This window comes from Plectropomus leopardus, chromosome 10, assembly GCF_026936395.1.
Source record: "Plectropomus leopardus strain MGB_pleo_1.0 chromosome 10, ASM2693639v1, whole genome shotgun sequence".
In the NCBI taxonomy this organism is placed as follows: domain Eukaryota; kingdom Metazoa; phylum Chordata; class Actinopteri; order Perciformes; family Serranidae; genus Plectropomus; species Plectropomus leopardus.
Genome location: NC_142185.1, coordinates 11229479 through 11251923, shown reverse-complemented (window position 1 = coordinate 11251923; position 22445 = coordinate 11229479). Strand labels below are relative to the sequence as shown.

Below are 22445 nucleotides of genomic sequence, written 5' to 3'. Positions count from 1 at the left end.
TGTCATTTTAGCTATACTATAGTATGCGATTTTTGGCCATTTTTTCAACATGCTAAATTATGACGTTTTTGGCTTTTTTTGACATTTGTTTCCACTTTGTGTACTATAATGCGTCTCTACAAGCTATAATAAGTCGTTTTTAGTAATTTTTTGGACTTGTCAAAATTTGACAGTTTTTGTCATAGTATAGTATGCAATTTTTGGCCACTTTTTCAATATGTTAAATTATAATGTCTTTGGCCTATTTTGACTTTTGTTTCCACTTTTTATACTATGGCGCTTCTCTACAAACTATAATATGTTGTTTTTAGCCATTTTTGGGACATGTCAAAATTTGACATTTTTGCCATACTATAGTATGCGATTTTTGGCCATTTTTTCAACATGCTAAATTATGACGTTTTTGGCTATTTTTGACTTTTGTTTCCACTTTGTATACTATAATGCGTCTCTACAAGCTATAATATGTTGTTTTTAGCCATTTTTGGGACATGTCAAAATTTGACATTTTTGCCATACTATATTATGCGATTTTTGGCCATTTTTTCACCATGCTAAATTATTACTTTTTCAGCCTTTTTTGACCTATGTTTCCACTTTGTATACTATAACGCGTCTCTGCATGCTATAATATGTTGTTTTTAGCCATTTTTGGGACATGTCAAAATTTGACATTTTTGCCATACTATAGTATGTGATTTTTGGCCATTTTTTCACCATGCTAAATTATTACTTTTTCAGCCTTTTTTGACCTTTCTTTCCACTTTGTATACTATAACGCGTCTCTGCATGACATAATATGTTGTTTTTAGTCATTTTTGGAACATGTCAAAATTTGTCATTTTAGCTATACTATAGTATGCGATTTTTGGCCATTTTTTTCAACATGCTAAATTATGACGTTTTTGGCTATTTTTGACATTTGTTTCCACTTTGCATACTATGATTCGTCTCTACAAGCTATAATAAGTCGTTTTTAGCCATTTTTGGAACATGTCAAAATTTGACATTTTTGCCATACTATAGCATGCGAATTTTGGCCATTTTTTCATCATGCTAAATTAGGACTTTTTCAGCCTTTTTTGACCTTTCTTTCCACTTTGTATACTATAACGCGTCTCTGCATGACATAATATGTTGTTTTTAGTCATTTTTGGAACGTGTCAAAATTTGTCATTTTAGCTATACTATAGTATGCGATTTTTGGCCATTTTTTCAACATGCTAAATTATGACGTTTTTGGCTTTTTTTGACATTTGTTTCCACTTTGTGTACTATAATGCGTCTCTACAAGCTATAATAAGTCGTTTTTAGTAATTTTTTGGACTTGTCAAAATTTGACAGTTTTTGTCATAGTATAGTATGCAATTTTTGGCCACTTTTTCAATATGTTAAATTATAATGTCTTTGGCCTATTTTGACTTTTGTTTCCACTTTTTATACTATGGCGCTTCTCTACAAACTATAATATGTTGTTTTAAGCCATTTTTGGGACATGTCAAAATTTGTAAATTTTGCCATACTATAGTATGCGATTTTTGGCCATTTTTCAACATGCTAAATTATGACGTTTTTGGCTGTTTTTGACATTTGTTTCCACTTTGTATACTATGGCGCTTCTCTACAAGCTATAATATGTTGTTTTTAGCCATTTTTGGGACATGTCAAAATTTGACATTTTTGCCATACTATAGTATGCGATTTTTGGACATTTTTTCACCATGCTAAATGATGACTTTTTCAGCCTTTTTTGACCTATGTTTCCACTTTGTATACTATAACGCGTCTCTGCATGCTATAATATGTTGTTTTTAGCCATTTTTGGGACATGTCAAAATTTGTCATTTTAGCTATACTATAGTATGCGATTTTTGGCCATTTTTTTCAACATGCTAAATTATGACGTTTTTGGCTATTTTTGACATTTGTTTCCACTTTGCGTACTATAATGCGTCTCTACAAGCTATAATATGTTGTTTTTAGCCATTTTTGGGACATGTCAAAATTTGACATTTTTGCCATACTATAGTATGCGATTTTTGGACATTTTTTCACCATGCTAAATTATTACTTTTTCAGCCTTTTTTGACCTATTCTTCCACTTTGTATACTATAACGCGTCTCTGCATGCTATAATATGTTGTTTTTAGCCATTTTTGGGACATGTCAAAATTTGACATTTTTGCCATACTATAGTATGCGATTTTTGGCCATTTTTTCAACATGCTAAATTATGACTTTTTTGGCTATTTTTGACATTTGTTTCCACTTTGTATACTATAATGCGTCTCTACAAGCTATAATAAGTCGTTTTTAGCCATTTTTGGAACACGTCAAAATTTGCCATTTTTGCCATACTATAGCATGCGAATTTTGGCCATTTTTTCATCATGCTAAATTATGACTTTTTCGGCCTTTTTTGACCTTTCTTTCCACTTTGTATACTATAACGCGTCTCTGCATGACATAATATGTTGTTTTTAGTCATTTTTGGAACGTGTCAAAATTTGTCATTTTAGCTATACTATAGTATGCGATTTTTGGCCATTTTTTTCAACATGCTAAATTATGACGTTTTTGGCTATTTTTGACATTTGTTTCCACTTTGCGTACTATAATGCGTCTCTACAAGCTATAATATGTTGTTTTTAGCCATTTTTGGGACATGTCAAAATTTGACATTTTTGCCATACTATAGTATGCGATTTTTGGACATTTTTTCACCATGCTAAATTATTACTTTTTCAGCCTTTTTTGACCTATTCTTCCACTTTGTATACTATAACGCGTCTCTGCATGCTATAATATGTTGTTTTTAGCCATTTTTGGGACATGTCAAAATTTGACATTTTTGCCATACTATAGTATGCGATTTTTGGCCATTTTTTCAACATGCTAAATTATGACTTTTTTGGCTATTTTTGACATTTGTTTCCACTTTGTATACTATAATGCGTCTCTACAAGCTATAATAAGTCGTTTTTAGCCATTTTTGGAACACGTCAAAATTTGCCATTTTTGCCATACTATAGCATGCGAATTTTGGCCATTTTTTCATCATGCTAAATTATGACTTTTTCGGCCTTTTTTGACCTTTCTTTCCACTTTGTATACTATAACGCGTCTCTGCATGACATAATATGTTGTTTTTAGTCATTTTTGGAACGTGTCAAAATTTGTCATTTTAGCTATACTATAGTATGCGATTTTTGGCCATTTTTTCAATATGCTAAATTATGACGTTTTTGGCTTTTTTTGACATTTGTTTCCACTTTGTGTACTATAATGCGTCTCTACAAGCTATAATATGTTGTTTTTAGCCATTTTTGGGACATGTCAAAATTTGACATTTTTGCCATACTATAGTATGCGATTTTTGGCCATTTTTTCAACATGCTAAATTATTACTTTTTCAGCCTTTTTTGACCTATGTTTCCACTTTGTATACTATAACGCGTCTCTGCATGCTATAATATGTTGTTTTTAGCCATTTTTGGGACATGTCAAAATTTGACATTTTTGCCATACTATAGTATGTGATTTTTGGACATTTTTTCACCATGCTAAATTATGACTTTTTCAGCCTTTTTTGACCTTTCTTTCCACTTTGTATACTATAACGCGTCTCTGCATGACATAATATGTTGTTTTTAGTCATTTTTGGAACATGTCAAAATTTGTCATTTTAGCTATACTATAGTATGCGATTTTTGGCCATTTTTTTCAACATGCTAAATTATGATGTTTTTGGCTTTTTTTGACATTTGTTTCCACTTTGCATACTATGATTCGTCTCTACAAGCTATAATAAGTCGTTTTTAGTAATTTTTTGGACTTGTCAAAATTTGACAGTTTTTGTCATAGTATAGTATGCAATTTTTGGCCACTTTTTAAATATGTTAAATTATAATGTCTTTGGCCTATTTTGACTTTTGTTTCCACTTTTTATACTATGGCGCTTCTCTACAAGCTATAATATGTTGTTTTTAGTCATTTTTGGAACGTGTCAAAATTTGTCATTTTAGCTATACTATAGTATGCGATTTTTGGCCATTTTTTCAACATGCTAAATTATGACGTTTTTGGCTTTTTTTGACATTTGTTTCCACGTTGTGTACTATAATGCGTCTCTACAAGCTATAATATGTTGTTTTTAGCCATTTTTGGGACATGTCAAAATTTGACATTTTTGCCATACTATAGTATGCGATTTTTGGCCATTTTTTCACCATGCTAAATTATTACTTTTTCAGCCTTTTTTGACCTATGCTTCCACTTTGTATACTATAACGCATCTCTGCATGCTATAATATGTTGTTTTTAGCCATTTTTGGGACATGTCAAAATTTGACATTTTTGCCATACTATAGTATGCGATTTTTGGACATTTTTTCACCATGCTAAATTATTACTTTTTCAGCCTTTTTTGACCTTTCTTTCCACTTTGTATACTATAACGCGTCTCTGCATGACATAATATGTTGTTTTTAGTCATTTTTGGAACATGTCAAAATTTGTAAATTTTGCCATACTATAGTATGCGATTTTTGGCCATTTTTTCAACATGCTAAATTATGACGTTTTTGGCTGTTTTTGACATTTGTTTCCACTTTGCATACTATGATTCGTCTCTACAAGCTATAATATGTTGTTTTTAGCCATTTTTGGAACATGTCAAAATTTGTCATTTTAGCCATACTATAGTATGCGATTTTTGGCCATTTTTTTCAACATGCTAAATTATGACGTTTTTGGCTATTTTTGACCTATGCTTCCACTTTGCATACTATGATTCGTCTCTACAAGCTATAATATGTTGTTTTTAGCCATTTTTGGGACATGTCAAAATTTGACATTTTTGCCATACTATAGTATGTGATTTTTGGACATTTTTTCACCATGCTGAATTATTACTTTTTCAGCCTTTTTTGACCTATGTTTCCACTTTGTATACTATAACGCGTCTCTGCATGCTATAATATGTTGTTTTTAGCCATTTTTGGGACATGTCAAAATTTGACATTTTTGCCATACTATAGTATGCGATTTTTGGACATTTTTTCACCATGCTAAATTATGACTTTTTCAGCCTTTTTTGACCTTTCTTTCCACTTTGTATACTATAACGCGTCTCTGCATGACATAATATGTTGTTTTTAGTCATTTTTGGAACATGTCAAAATTTGTCATTTTAGCTATACTATAGTATGCGATTTTTGGCCATTTTTTTCAACATGCTAAATTATGACGTTTTTGGCTATTTTTGACATTTGTTTCCACTTTGCGTACTATAATGCGTCTCTACAAGCTATAATAAGTCGTTTTTAGTCATTTTTTGGACTCGTCAAAATTCGACATTTTTTGTCATAGTATAGTACGCGATTTTTGGCCATTTTTTCACCATGCTAAATTATGACTTTTTCTGCCTTTTTTGACCTTCTTTCCACTTTGCATACTATAACGCGTCTCTGCATGACATAATATGTTGTTTTTAGTCATTTTTGGAACATGTCAAAATTTGTCATTTTAGCTATACTATAGTATGCAATTTTTGGCCATTTTTTCAACATGCTAAATTATGACGTTTTTGGCTATTTTTGACATTTGTTTCTACTTTGTATACTATAATGCGTCTCTACAAGCTATAATATGTTGTTTTTAGCCATTTTTGGGACATGTCAAAATTTGACATTTTTGCCATACTATAGTATGCGATTTTTGGACATTTTTTCAACATGCTAAATTATGACGTTTTTGGCTTTTTTTGACATTTGTTTCCACTTTGCATACTATAATGCGTCTCTACAAGCTATAATATGTTGTTTTTAGCCATTTTTGGGACATGTCCAAATTTGACATTTTTGCCATACTATAGTATGCGATTTTTGGACATTTTTTCACCATGCTAAATTATGACTTTTTCAGCCTTTTTTGACCTTTCTTTCCACTTTGTATACTATAACGCGTCTCTGCATGACATAATATGTTGTTTTTAGTCATTTTTGGAACGTGTCAAAATTTGTCATTTTAGCTATACTATAGTATGCGATTTTTGGCCATTTTTTCAATATGCTAAATTATGACGTTTTTGGCTTTTTTTGACATTTGTTTCCACTTTGTGTACTATAATGCGTCTCTACAAGCTATAATATGTTGTTTTTAGCCATTTTTGGGACATGTCAAAATTTGACATTTTTGCCATACTATAGTATGCGATTTTTGGACATTTTTTCAACATGCTAAATTATGATGTTTTTGGCTATTTTTGACATTTGTTTCCACTTTGCATACTATGATTCGTCTCTACAAGCTATAATAAGTCATTTTTAGTAATTTTTTGGACTTGTCAAAATTTGACAGTTTTTGTCATAGTATAGTATGCAATTTTTGGCCACTTTTTAAATATGTTAAATTATAATGTCTTTGGCCTATTTTGACTTTTGTTTCCACTTTTTATACTATGGCGCTTCTCTACAAGCTATAATATGTTGTTTTTAGTCATTTTTGGAACGTGTCAAAATTTGTCATTTTAGCTATACTATAGTATGCGATTTTTGGCCATTTTTTCAACATGCTAAATTATGACGTTTTTGGCTTTTTTTGACATTTGTTTCCACGTTGTGTACTATAATGCGTCTCTACAAGCTATAATATGTTGTTTTTAGCCATTTTTGGGACATGTCAAAATTTGACATTTTTGCCATACTATAGTATGCGATTTTGGGCCATTTTTTCACCATGCTAAATTATTACTTTTTCAGCCTTTTTTGACCTATGCTTCCACTTTGTATACTATAACGCGTCTCTGCATGCTATAATATGTTGTTTTTAGCCATTTTTGGGACATGTCAAAATTTGACATTTTTGCCATACTATAGTATGCGATTTTTGGACATTTTTTCAACATGCTAAATTATTACTTTTTCAGCCTTTTTTGACCTTTCTTTCCACTTTGTATACTATAACACGTCTCTGCATGACATAATATGTTGTTTTTAGTCATTTTTGGAACATGTCAAAATTTGTCATTTTAGCTATACTATAGTATGCGATTTTTGGCCATTTTTTTCAACATGCTAAATTATGACGTTTTTGGCTATTTTTGACATTTGTTTCCACTTTGCATACTATGATTCGTCTCTACAAGCTATAATATGTTGTTTTTAGCCATTTTTGGAACATGTCAAAATTTGTAATTTTAGCCATACTATAGTATGCGATTTTTGGCCATTTTTTCAACATGCTAAATTATGACGTTTTTGGCTGTTTTTGACCTATTTTTCCACTTTGCGTACTATGGCGCTTCTCTACAAGCTATAATATGTTGTTGTTAGCCATTTTTGGGACATGTCAAAATTTGACATTTTTGCCATACTATAGTATGTGATTTTTGGCCATTTTTTCAACATGCTAAATTATTACTTTTTCGGCCTTTTTGACCTTTCTTTCCACTTTGTATACTATAATGCGTCTCTGCATGACATAATATGTTGTTTTTAGTCATTTTTGGAACATGTCAAAATTTGTAAATTTTGCCATACTATAGTATGCGATTTTTGGCCATTTTTTCAACATGCTAAATTATGACGTTTTTGGCTTTTTATGACATTTGTTTCCACTTTGCGTACTATAATGCGTCTCTACAAGCTATAATAAGTCGTTTTTAGTCATTTTTTGGACTCGTCAAAATTCGACATTTTTTGTCATAGTATAGTATGCGATTTTTGGACATTTTTTCACCATGCTAAATTATGACTTTTTCTGCCTTTTTTGACCTTCTTTCCACTTTGCATACTATAACGCGTCTCTGCATGACATAATATGTTGTTTTTAGTCATTTTTGGAACATGTCAAAATTTGGAAATTTTGCCATACTATAGTATGCGATTTTTGGCCATTTTTTCACCATGCTGAATTATTACTTTTTCAGCCTTTTTTGACCTTTTCTTTCCACTTTGTATACTATAATGCGTCTCTGCATGACATAATATGTTGTTTTTAGCCATTTTTGGGACATGTCAAAATTTGACATTTTTGCCATACTATAGTATGCGATTTTTGGACATTTTTTCAACATGCTAAATTATTACTTTTTCAACCTTTTTTGACCTATGCTTCCACTTTGTATACTATAACGCGTCTCTGCATGACCTAATATGTTGTTTTTAGTCATTTTTGGAACATGTCAAAATTTGACATTCTTCCCACAGTATAGTATGCGATTTTTGGCCATTTTTTCACCATTCCAAATTCTGACTTTTTCAGCCTTTTTTGACCTTTCTTTCCATTTTGTATACTATAACGCGTCTTTACATGCTATAATACGTCATTTTTAGTTATTTCTGGGGCATGTCAAAATTTCATATTTTGCCATACTATAGTATGTGACTTTTCACAATTTTTTCGACATACTAAATTATGACATTTTTGGACTTTTTTTTAACCTTTTTAACCACTTTGTATACTATATTGCGTCTCTGCATGATATAATAATTCGTTTTTAGTCATCTTTTGGACTTGTTAAAATTTGACATTTTTGTCATAGTATAGTATGCAATTTTTGGCCACTTTTTCAATATGTTAAATTATAATGTTTTTGGCCTATTTTGACTTTTGTTTCCACTTTGTATACTATGGCGCTTCTCTACAAGCTATAATATGTTTGTTTTAGCCATTTTTGGGACATGTCAAAATTTGACATTTTTGCCATACTATAGTATGCAATTTTTGGACATTTTTTCAACATGCTAAATTATGACGTTTTTGGCTTTTTTTGACATTTGTTTCCACTTTGTATATTATTAAGTATTTCTACTTGGTATAGAATGTTTTTTTGGGACATGTCAAAAAACAGAGACGCGTTATAGTATACAAAGTGGAACCACAGTCAAAAAAGGCCAAAAAAGTCATAATTTAGCTTCGTGAAAAAAATGGCCAAAAATCGTATACTATAGTGTGGGAAGAATGTCAAATTTTGACATGTCCCAAAAATTGTTAACAACGACATGTTAAAGATTGTAGAGATGCGTTATAATATGCAAATCGAAATAATTGTCAAAAAATGCCAAAACCGTCATAATTTAGCATGTTGAAAAAAGGTCAAAAAATCGCATACTATAGTATGGCAAAAATATCAAATTTTGACATTTCCCAAAAATGGCTAAAAACAATATATCATAGCTTGTAGATAAGCGCCATAGTATACAAAGTGGAAGCAATGGTAAAAATAGGCTAAAAACATCATAATTTAGCATATTTAAAAAATGGCCAAAAATCACATGCTATACTATGGCAAAAATATCAAATATTGACATGTCCTAAAAATGACTTAATAAAACATATTATAGCTTGTAGAGAGGCGTTATAATATGCAAAGTGGAAACAAAGGTCCAAATAGTCCCAAAACGTCATAATTTAGCATATCGAAAAAAAATGGTGGAAAGTCTCATACTATAGTATGGCAAAAATGTCAAATTTTGACATGTCCCAAAAATGGCTAAAAATGAAATTCTATAGCTGGTAGAAATGCGTTATAGTATACTAAGTGGAAACATAGGTCAAAAAACGCCAAAAACATCATAATTTAGCATGTTGAAAAAATGGCCAAAAATCGCATACTATAGTATGGCAAAAATGTCAAATTTTGACATGTCCCAAAAATGGCTAAAAATGAAATTGTATAGCATGCAGAGCCATGTTATAGAATATGAAGTGGATAAAAAGGCCAAAAATGGCCAAAAATGTTTTAACTTAGCATGTTGAAAAAATGGCAAAAAAACGCATACTATAGTATGGCAAAAATGTCAAATTTAGACATGTCCCAAAAATGGCTAAAAACAACATGTTATAGCTAGTGGAGAAGCGTTATAACATGCAAAGTGGAAATAATGGTCAAAAAAGGCAAAAAAAAGGACATCATTTAGCATGTTGAAAAAAATGGCCAAAATCACATACTATAGTATGGCAAAAATGTCAAATTTTGACATGTCCCAAAAATGGCTAAAAATGAAATTCTATAGCTGGTAGAAATGCGTTATAGTATACTAAGTGGAAACATAGGTCAAAAAACGCCAAAAACATCATAATTTAGCATGTTGAAAAAATGGCCAAAAATCGCATACTATAGTATGGCAAAAATGTCAAATTTTGACATGTCCCAAAAATGGCTAAAAATGAAATTGTATAGCATGCAGAGCCATGTTATAGAATATGAAGTGGATAAAAAGGCCAAAAATGGCCAAAAATGTTTTAACTTAGCATGTTGAAAAAATGGCAAAAAAACGCATACTATAGTATGGCAAAAATGTCAAATTTAGACATGTCCCAAAAATGGCTAAAAACAACATGTTATAGCTAGTGGAGAAGCGTTATAACATGCAAAGTGGAAATAATGGTCAAAAAAGGCAAAAAAAAGGACATCATTTAGCATGTTGAAAAAAATGGCCAAAATCACATACTATAGTATGGCAAAAATGTCAAATTTTGACATGTCCCAAAAATGGCTAAAAATGAAATTCTATAGCTGGTAGAAATGCGTTATAGTATACTAAGTGGAAACATAGGTCAAAAAACGCCAAAAACATCATAATTTAGTATATTGAAAAAAAAAATGGTGAAAAGTCGCATACTATAGTATGGCAAAAATGTCAGATTTTGACAAGTCCAAAAAATGACTAAAAACGACTTATTATAGCACGCAGAGATGCGTTATAGAATATGAAGAGGATAAAAGGGCCAAAAAAGGCCCAAAACATCATCATTTAGCATGGTGAAAAAATGGCCAAAAATCGCATACTATAGTATGGCAAAAATGTCAAATTTTGACATGACTCAAAAATGGATAAAAATAACATGTTAAAGCTTGTAGAGACGCAGTATAAAATGCAACGTGGAAATAATGGTCAAAATGGGCCAAAAATGTCATAATTTAGCATGTTGAAAAAATGGCCAAAAATCGCACACTAAAGTGTTGCAAATATGCCAAATTTTGAAATGTCCCAAAAATGTCTAAAAACATCATATTTTAGCTTGTAGAAACGTGTTATAATATGCACAGTGAAAACAACGGCCAAAAAATGCCGAAAACCTAATAATTTAGCATGTTGAAAAAAATTACCCAAAATGGCATATGATGGCATGGCAAAAATGTCAGATTTTGACAGGTCCCAAAAATGACTGAATAAGACATATTATAGCTTGTAGAGATGTGTCATAATTTACAAAGTGGAAACAACGGCTAAAAGAGGCGAAAAACGTCATAATTTAGCATGTTGAAAAATCACCAGAATTTGCATATTGTGGTATGGCAACAATGTCAAGTTTTGACAAGTCCAAAAAATGACTAAAAACGACTTATTATAGCTTGTAGAGACCCGTCATAATATACAAAGTGGGAATAAAAGTCAAAAAAGTAAAAAACTTGATAAATAAGCATGTTAAAATAATAGCCAAAAACACCATAGTATAGTTTGTCGACAAATATTAAATTTTGATGTCATAAAAATTGCTAAAAACAACATATCATAGATTATTAAGACAAGTCATATTATACAAAGTGGAAACAAAGGCCAAAAACCTCATCATTTAGCATGTTGAAAAAATGGCCAAAAATTGCATACTCGCATATGCATACATCCCAAAAATGCCAAATTTTGACATGTTCCAAAAATGGCTGAACATGCCATATAATAGCTTGTAGAGACCTATCATAGTATACTGGGAACTGGGAATAACAACTAAAAAAGTCAAAAAACGTTACACTTAAGCATGTTCAAAAAACACGTCCAAAAACAACATCGTATAGCATGTTAAAAAATGTCAAATTTTTACGTCATAAAAATGGCTGAAAACAACATATAATAGCTTGAAGTGACCTATCGTGAGAAAGTGAGAAAAAAGGCCAAAATAGTCCAAAAACATCATAATGTAACATTTGGAAAAAATGGCCAAAAACACCATGTCGAAAAATGTCAAATTTTGACATGTCATGAAAATGTCTGAAAATCACATGTAATAGCTTGTCGAGACCTGTCATGGTAAACAAAGTGGGACTAAAGGCTAAAAAAGTCCAAAAACGTCATAATTTTAGTATGGTGAAAAAATGGCCACTATAGTATAATATAATATTGTTTAGTATAGTATGTCGAAAACGTAAAAAAAAATATGACATTATAAAAACTGCTGAAAACTACTTATTATAGGTTTTAGAGACATGTATAGTATACAAAGGGGAAATAAAAGCCAAAAAAGACCAAAAACGTAAACATAATTTAGCATGTTAAAAAAATGTCCGAAAACGCCATTGTATAGGATGTTGATAAATGTCACATTTTGACATGTCATAAGAATAGCTAAAAACATAGCTTGTAGAGACGCGTCATAGTATACCAAGTGGAAAAAATGTCCATAAAAGTAATCATTTAGCATGTCGAAAAAATGGCCAAAAACGCCATAGTAAAGAATGGAGGCTTGCTTCAGGCAGGTGAGTTGACAGGAGGTGCCCCACTCCCAAATGGCCCCAGTCTCCCAGTCAATGTGGAGGTTGTGCTGACAAAGCCAAAGGTAACCTAGGATGAAAGGCAGCAAGAATAAGATGAGGCAGAGGAACCCGCTCGAGCACCAGCTGCCGAGCCAGCCCCCCATTGATGATGCAGGCGTCTGCCTGAGAGTCAGTCAAGGTTGCCAGGGAGTGGGGGCAGTCAGGAAGAAGGAGCTGGGCTTGGAGCAGAGGTTTTTGGTTGTGGGGAGGCAGAATAATAGCAGTCAGGCTCAGTAGTATCTCCCAGGCTTGGCTTTTACTGGACACCTGGAGACGAAGTGACCCGCTAGCCCACAGTACATACACAGGTTGGATTGATGACGACGCTCTTGCTCCTCTGGGGTTAGGGAGGTGAGGCCCATTGCATCGGTTCGACCTCCCCCTGCTGCTGCTGATTAGGCTAGGAAAAGGAGCCGGAGGAGCCCCCTTGGGAACGGACAAGTGGTGCGCGATGGGAGACCTCCTGACACCTCTTTCGTCTGCTGGACTGAATGCAAAGGTCCATCCGGATGGCCTACTGGATCAACCCATCGAGGGTGGAAGGGACATCGTGCGAAACCATTTCATCTTTAATGTAGTCAGCCAGGCTGACAAATTTTGACTTGTCAAAAAAAATGGCTGAAAACGACATATTATAGCTTGTAGAGACACGTCATAGTATACAATGTTGAAAAAACATGGCCCAAACACATACTATAGCGTGTTGGAAAAATGGCCGAAAACAAAATAGTATAGCATGTCCAAAAACAACAAAAAATGATTGAAAACAACATATTATGGCGTGTATATAATTTTCATAGTTTACAATCTCAAAAAAAATGTCAAAAGTCATAATATAGCATGTCGGAAAATGGCAGAGAATGACATAGTATAGTATGTCGAAAAAACATCAGATTTTGACATGATTTTTGGGCACATACTATTCTATGATGTTTTGGATGATCTAATTATTTTTGAGCAACATACTATACTTTGACATTTTTGATGATGTTTGTGAGTTTTGAGCAACATAGTATACTATGACATTTTTTGATGATTTTTGAGTGCCATACTGTACTATCATGTTTGTAATGATTTCTGGTGATTTTTGGGTGGAATACTACACTATGGCATTTTTTAAGATTTATGATGATTTTTGAGAGACACTATACTACGACATTTTTTTTAATGTTTTTTGAGCGACAAATTATACTGTGACATTTTTGATGATGTTAGAACGACATAATACACTTACAGTGACGTTTTTGATGATTTCTGATGATTGTTGCGCGACATACCGTGCTATGACATTTTTGATGATTTTGAGTGACATACTATACTAGGTATTTAATATTGTTTTATGATTTGAAACCGGCATACTATACCATGATGTTGATTTTTTTAATGAGATATTATATTATGACGTTTTTGATGATTTCTGATGATTTTTGAGTGACATACTTTTTTTTTTTTTTTTTTTAAGTTTTTATTTAAGTTTTTTGGGCGTTTTTGCCTTTAATCCATAGGACAGCACAAGTGTGAAATGGGGAGAGAGAGAGGGAATGACATGCAGCAAAGTCAAACCCGGGGCCGCTGCAGCGAGGACACAGCCTCTATACATGGGGCGCCTGCTCTATCCACTAAGCCACCAGGCGCCCCAGGATTTTTTTTAATGACATACAATATTATGACTTTCTTTTTTAAATGATGTAAAAACATTTTTTTCTACTATTATTACTGTTATATTGTTGTCTGAACTTTTTAGCCATGATATAATATGGCTTTCATTTTTTGTTATACATTGTATTAGTTTGACTTTTTTATTTGGCATCATATACTATGATTTAATTTAAATAATCATGCTATATTATGTCTTTTTCAGTGTTCGAGTTAAAGGTTAAATTTAATCTTAGGCCTTGATTCCATTATTTCACAGAGTTGATGTGGTTGTCTGTCTGATCAAATTAATATGGGTAATTGTACCGTTGGGAAATATATTAATGGCTGTTATTAACAGACTTTGAAATGTAAATTTGTTTACTTTTTTCAGGAAAGATGTGAAATTTCCTAGACCCTGTGTGTTTTTTGTACACGGTACATGTTCTAACAGAGGTTTTTCCTGCTTTGAAGAATCAACCACTGGTCTTAAGGATAAAGATGAGGCAATATATGGTATATCTTCAAAGATCCAATAGAAGCATATTTCACATCTGACATTTGCACACCTCTCATGTGCATTTCATTTTAATCATCTCAGACATGTCAAATACAAGAGGTAACATAATAATCACACAAAAAGTCACCATCATGTCCATTTAACAAAAGAATAAATTAAAGGAAAAATACCAAAATGATCAGTATTCATTTAAAATAAGATTCAGTCAATAATGGTCATTAAAATTATTCTGAATTAAGGCTATAAATTGCAAATATAAGGTATTCTAAAGTAACACAAATCAATAAGGAAGTAGTATTTCAGCAGTTTCTACCTGTCTTTAGCAGCTGCATTTCCATTTTTATGTCCATTGTATGTATGTTCCATTTTTAAACTTTTAACCAGAAAAAAAAATCACCCATATCCAAATTCAACACTAAGCTTTGATATCAGATGCTTTTTTAAAAAAAAAAAATTAAAAAAAAAGTACAATGGTACAAACTATACAATTACTTTTTTTGTTTTACTTTGTGATAAAAAACAAGGCAGGTTGTTTCGTAAAATGTCAAAAAAAAAAAAAAAAAAAAAGTAGGGACAATGGGAACAATGCCAGAAGATTTGTCATGAATTCATGTTACAGTAACATCTGTTAAAATATTCCTGAATTATTGGGCACTTTTATGCCTGTGAAACATTTTATTCTGCCTCGTTTCCAGACTGTACTGTCATTAGGATATGTGTGTGAAGAATCTAAATATCACAGACAAAAACATTTTCATTTTCTTTCATGCTTTCTCTCTTCTTCATACTGTACATACCTTGTGCGCTTCAATCTCCAAACAGTTCATTCGAAGGTTAGTTGTACAGCAACAGAGGCAAAGTCACTGGGGAATCTTAGGTTGAACTTGGTAGGCAGCTAAGATCCGTTATTGAACTTGAAAATGGTGGGATATATTTTGTTGTGGAGATACTGGACCTTTTCCTCCAGAGTTTTCAGCTTCTCAAATTCAAAGTAAGGGATCTGGAGGAGAAAAAGAGCAGCGATGTTGCTTGTCAGCCAATTTTTCCGTGGTTACCATGCTTTGATGAGTAAAAGTGTCAATGTTAACAACTGATGCATTTTGACAAGTTGTTAACTAGTTAAACTACGAGTAAAGCAAGATGAAACTGCAAAGTAGCTGTGTACCCGGATGCATACCTGCACCACCTCATAGCCCATCCTGCGAAGGTGTCTCCTTTTAGTTGCTTCCTTTCCAAGCAGGTGCTGTGTGTTGCTACAGAAACGGTTCTGGCCGTCCAGACACAGTGCCATCCTACACATTGACGAGACATAGAGAATAGGTGTTTGTTCACTTTTCATTTGGTTGAAAATGTTAGTCACTCTGACTGCATCCGCTCTGCAGATTGTTGGTCTCACCTTCTGTATGTGTGTTCCCACTGAGACAGAGGCAGAACATATCCCTGCTCATCCAAGCAGATTTCCACATCTGGACAGAAAAATAAAAAAAATAAATAAAAGTCAGTAGAGCAGTTTAGGTGAGCCAGGCCTGCACTGAAGGAATGCTTTACCCCAAAAGTAATAAATTCTTTAACAAAAACTCACCTCGTATTGTGTTGAATTTGTTAAAAATAACATTACTACTAGAAACACTTTTGCATTAACAGTCTCACGCACTGGACGAGTAGCGTAACTACTTCTGAATGAGATGCATGCACCGAGTTCAACACAGATGCACTTCTCATGCGCAGAAATATGTTGAAAAGTAACATGACCCACATTTTATTCAGTTCATCAAAAATTTCGTTCATGATTGGATTCGCCATTCACTGTGAAGGCTTGCAAGAAAAAGCTTTCTTTATGAACTTAACACAAGGGTTAAAAAAGTGATGTGCAAGTTATAATTTTATGGGTTAAGTACTTCTTTAAATTTCCCCATAGGGATCATATGGTTGTGTATATATGCATATTGCTTACCTATTGTGTATCCATAAGGGGTTAAGATTTTGGTGGAGAATAATTTTCCCCCCAACAGCTCTGTAAGCGGCCCTTTGACCTGTTTGTAGAAGAGATTCTCCATGGGTGTCTCGAAGGCCTGATCCAAAGACGAAAACTTCTTCACATGCAGGCCGTAAGGAAGTCTGGGACCCTGATGAGGAGGACATAGAGGGGAATTCATGATTGTTAATATTTGTTTGTTTATTTTCAATCAGATATTGCTTCATTTAAAAGCATTATTGTAATTATGTAAAAAAAAAAAAAAGTGTTATAGTGTTACAACTATTCCATGATGTTTTAATTATTTTCTTTAATGACGTACAGTGGTGTACACAAACTATACTTTGTCATTTTTAGAATTTCATTTGAGACACACAGAACTATGACCTTAGTGACTTTTTGAACAATATAAAACATTTTATGATTTTTTGTACAGCATACTGTACTAAGGTGTTTTAATGATTTTTTGATCAACGTAATGTACAATGACGTTTTCATGATTTTTTAAAGGGCATACTATACTAAGAGGTTTCTATGAACATTTGAATGACATAATATATTATGACATTGTAATGATTTTTTGAATGACATACTACACTAGGATGTTTTTACCATTTTTAAAATGACATACTATACTACAACATTTCTATGCTTTTTTTCAACAACATACAGTAATATGACATTTTTATGAGTTTTTGAACAACAATATACTATGACGCCGTTTTAAATTTTTGAATGACATGTTACCATGACATCTTGATGTTCTGAACATATTGAACTATGTGGTTTTTTTGAATGTCAGACTATACCATTCAATTTTTATGTTTTTTTAAAACAATTTTATACTGATGATGTTTTTATGATAGTTTGAACAACATATTAAACTATGCCATTTTTATGATTTGTTAAACAACATATGATACTACGATGTTTTTATGATTATTTGAACAACAAACTATACTATAACATTCTTATGATTTTCGTACAATTCTGAATCATTACCAAACAGCAGGAATTTCCTGTTACATATCAGACATGGCCACAGCAAAGACATGTAAAGTGGACACTGAGGATTGCTGCTTTCAGGAGCAGTGAAAAATGTAATACTTTTTTGTGTTGTTTGCTTTTGGTTTATTTTTTAATTACCTTTTGTTGATGGCAGGCAGTTGTCCCCAATGTATTGTCACATTATATAATTTGGTCCCTATTTGTTTATTAAGTTTGTATAATAGCACTATACACACTATTTAATGTTCAAAAACTCCCAAACTTATAAAGCTGTGTTATACCCACCCAATAGTGAGTGCACTCTAATGAGGTGGAGAGATGGAGCTGTGTCAGTTGTCCCATTGCATTCTTGTCCAACGCCCCCCTCTGTGCTGTAGGACAGACAAGGAGAGTTTGAATTACCTGTTACATACATTGATGTGATTTTCATGTTGTGCTGTGGATGCAAAGCTTTTGTGTGACCTGTTTTATATCACAAACGGCACTAAAATACTACAAAATATGTTATGCAAAGCTCTATATTTCAACATGTTGAGTGACCGGAGATTGTAGAAAGAGTGTTATAACAGGAAAGTGCACTAGTTGCTACTTTTTAGGTACACCTGTAGAATCCAATGCAATGATCATTTAGTCAACTTGTATGATTCCTATAATGTTTGCATTTTGAGAGTAAGCAGCCTTTTATATACCTTGTAGCCTGTGTAGGAAGTATGGACTAAACACTTTGGACATGTAGTTGAGTGGGAAGCGTTCCAGATGGATGCAGGCGTGCAACACCTCTATCAGCGAGCGCGGCTGGAACTGAGAAAACCTTGTCGACAAAATGCTCTCCAGCTTTTTAAACATCCCAATGGAGCACTGCGGAGTTAAGGAGACATTAATTAGTCTGTTTGCAAATACTCATCTTACAGTGATCAAATATGTTTTACACACTCATTTAGACAGAACATTACTGACAGCCTCACCTGTGGCAGATAGTTGAGTCTCCCCATGGCAACAATCTGTTTAGCTATCTGAAGGGTGCTGTGCCTCTCAGCATGACATACAAAGTTCTCAGCCACAGACTCAAAGATTGGCTCGGAGCGGCACTTCATTTCCAGACAGTACTCCATGACAGTACTGATCAGCTCTGGATCACATGTCCCCAGCCTCCCTGAAACATGCAGCACAGTACAGAAACTCAGGATTACATTTAAATGCTGCTGTCCTCGTATTTTTGCCTCCAAATAGCAATAGTATTGCAACTAGCAATAGTTATAAAGAACACATTTATTTAGACCAATGGCCATGTTTCCCTAAACCCAGTTAATCCTTTGAAACCTGTATTTAAAACTTTGGAGACTGAACAATTTGGTTTGGTTTCTTCTTCTGAAACACAGGTTGCAAGGCAATGTGCAACTTGGCATTAATGTCGAGCAAATTGCAAGATTTTTTGTATTTAAAATTTATTTTAAAATCAGGAAGGGAAAACTACATGCTATCGAGTTATCATAGTGACATATTTAATATTATGTTTTAAAATCATTTTTAAGCACTTTTTGAGTTCATTTCTCTGTTTGTTTGGGGGGATTTACTTTACTTTTTTCTTTTCTTTTAAATTTTTTTTTCTAATTTTCAGGTAATTATGGGGTGGCTGTGGCTCAGAGGAAGAGTGGGTTGTCCACTAATCAGAGTGTTGGCATTTGATCCCTGGCTCCTCAAGAAGAATTGCCCCCAGTGGCTGTTTTATCGGTGTTTGAGTGCATGTGATTAATTACTGGGTAACAAGCGGCACCTTGTGCTGTAGCCTGGGCCACCAGTATATGAATGTGTAAAAGTGCTTTGAGTCGAGGAAAACTACGGGAAAGCATTATCCAAGTTTAGGGCCATCGATTAAGCTGCTTATTTTCTTCTTCCCGTGATTACGAAAATAATAAAGCCAATTCACTCAGGTGTGAAAGGGTTCAAAATGAAATAAGAACAGCAGTGTGCAATGGTGCAGCAGCCTAAGGCTCTCTAATGTCAGAGGAATGTGCGTATTATGTGCAGATAATGGGTTACTGTGTGAGTGATGTGTGTGTTGACTGTGCATTGCAGATGTCTTGTTTATTTATTGTAACTGGACTGTTCAAAAGTAGCACTACAGATTTTCTTTTATCATACAATGGCAGTGAAAAAAATTCTATTCTATTCCAAAAAAAATAAATAAATAAATAAACCAGACCTGGTAGGTGTTTCTCTATCGCAGCCAGGAGCTCTTCGTCATGCTGTCCTAGGATCATCAGGGCAGAAAGCACTTTGATAACTTCTTCATCCTTGAAAGCTTTGAAGACACGTGATGCTCTGTGACTCAGCCTCAGAACCAAGGTAATGGCCTGTGGAACAAATATCGTTATTAATATCCTGAACTTGTCCATGTAAAGACACCAATTACAATTCAATAGTATGGTATATTATTTAACAAAAAACAGAAAATCATCATAGTATTGTACGTCATTAAAATATCATCAAAATGTCTCTAAAAAAATGATTAAAAATTTATAGTATAGTATGTCGTTAAAAAAAAATCTAAAACATTTTAGTATAGTATGTCATTAAAAAATTCTAAAAACATCATATCATGGTATGTCATTTAAAAACTCTAGTAAGTTATAGTATCGTATTTTTTAATCAAAAACATAAAAGCATCATAGTGTAATGTCCTTCAAAAAAATCAGTAAAATGTCATATTATAGTAGGTCGTTAAATAAAATCACAAGAACATCACTGTATAGTATGTCATAGAATAATTCATTTAAAAAATCATAAAAAAGGTCAAAGTGTACTATGTCATTCAAAGAAAACATAAAAACATCACAGTATAATAATTAATTTTTAAAAAATCAGAAAAAGGCCATTGTATAGTAGGTCGTTAAAAAATCATGAAAATATCACAGTATATTATGTCTTTAAAAACCATAAAAGTCATAATAGACTATGTTCTTTCAAAATTGAAAATGTCATTGTAAAATAATTCATTATAAACTTCATTTATAAAAAAGTCATAGTGTCGTGTTATTAAAAGACAGAAAAACATTCAGTGTCCCTTCAGACACTCGCAGCACAGAGCCATGACAATTAGGTGTAAGATTTTCAAAACTGTCTGTGAAATCATTCTGCATCAGAACCAAAGAGGAGCTGAGGTGTCGCTGCTCTTCCTACCCGTCTCTGCTGTAACTTCACCAGGGCCTGCAGTATATCGCTGACTTGGCAGGCATTCAGCCGGTGGACCATCCTCTGTGTGTGCCTGTGCAAAGTGGACAGCATGAGTCTCTGCCGCTGACTGCCCGGATTGTGACACAGGGCCAGCAGGGAGTAGACTCTGGCAGCCTCGCTGGGAGACACAACATCCTCCTCTACAGCACCACATATAGAGTCCAGGACCTCTGTCACCATGGCTGACTGGCGGCCTTCCAGGGCGTGTGCCAGCTCACCCAGGTGGCAAACCTGTGACACCCCGATGTCCCTATTGGAGAGGAGTTCCAGGCACTCATTTATCAGTCTGAGGACTAGAGGGTTGTGAGCTGCCAGGCCAAATTCAACACATGCTCCAAGTAAAGTGGCCAGTCCCTCTGCCCTGTCATTGCTGGGGAAGCCTGCCAGCTTGGAGCACAGCTCAGGAATCACCTCCCCTTCAGTCAGAGACTGGATGTTGACTAGTGCAGCTGCATTGTTCTGTGGTTTGGTGTATGGGCTGTATGGAGAGAGCTGAGGGGCTGGTCTTGCACCTGTTTTAGGGGGTATGTGTCTGCCAAACTGGACCACGGTCAGATCATCCTCTCTTCTCCCCGGTATGGGCACCGGGGTGGTCAGAGAGGCTGCACTCACATGCTGCACCGCTGCTGTGCTCACGTGCGTATTATGAAAAGAACGCACACCGGTTACGCACGGCTGTTGCGCAATTACAGTTTTGTTAGTGAAATCCACTTTGGTACATCTGCTCACTGGACTGCAGAGAATTATAGCCCGATTTAGAGGGAAACATGCTGAGGTGTGCTGACAGGCAGCTCTGACAGACGATGAGAAACAGGCGACTGACTTCATTGTTGTCTCAGTTACATAAACAGCCTCTTCCTGTTTCAGTGGAGACGAAAAAAGACACTTTTAGTGTATTTGCATGCTTTTACACACATATGCTTCACTTTACAAAGTCAACAGAAAGTCAGGAAATAGATATAAGACTGTAAGGCAGCAGTTACACAAGGGGACCGTCAACTTAAAAATTACACGGTTTGTACTTTGTACTTACACGGCTCTACTCTTGGGTTTGAATGAAACCTAAATATAATTCTTACATTAAGCAATTTAACTTTATCTTAAAGATTATAGACGACTTACCTTCAGTGAAACAGGAGCACCATGAGGGGCAGATGAGGAGCAGCTGCAGTGTGTTATGGAACTCTCTTTCAGCGTTTGGTAATAGGTTGCGTAATTACATGTGTTGGTATGTGCTGCCACTCTGTGGCCAAAGTGTATACTGCAGGCTGGCGTCAATGTTATATACACACATGCTTTTTGATTGGCTGAGCCAACCAAGCAGGGGAAGTGAAGGCGAAGTGAAGGATGTTGGCCTGGTGTCCAGGGATGTAGCAAATTCTTGGCCCTACACAAAGGAGTCTCTGTGTCCCCAAAAAGCTCCAAAAAACAAATGTCATAGTTCAAATAAATCAGTAAAGTATATAAAATGAAATAAGAAAAACAAATGTTAAATCAATTATACATACAGAAATATAATTCTGTATTATTTAAGT

The 22445-nt window shown here is 33.9% G+C and overlaps 1 protein-coding gene across 1 annotated transcript; it reads right to left on the bottom strand.

The window, feature by feature from the left end:
- Positions 1-15153: 15153 nt before the first annotated feature.
- Positions 15154-22174, bottom strand: LOC121949273 (FAST kinase domain-containing protein 3, mitochondrial-like). Its single transcript, XM_042494918.2, has 10 exons — positions 22033-22174; positions 20857-21768; positions 19880-20030; positions 18642-18829; positions 18366-18534; positions 17962-18047; positions 16648-16819; positions 16090-16159; positions 15871-15985; positions 15154-15693 (listed from the first exon to the last, which is right to left on the bottom strand). Exons 2-10 carry the CDS (start codon positions 21736-21738, stop codon positions 15589-15591), a joined length of 1938 nt encoding a protein of 645 aa, XP_042350852.2. The 5' UTR covers positions 21739-21768; positions 22033-22174; the 3' UTR covers positions 15154-15588.
- Positions 22175-22445: the final 271 nt, after the last annotated feature.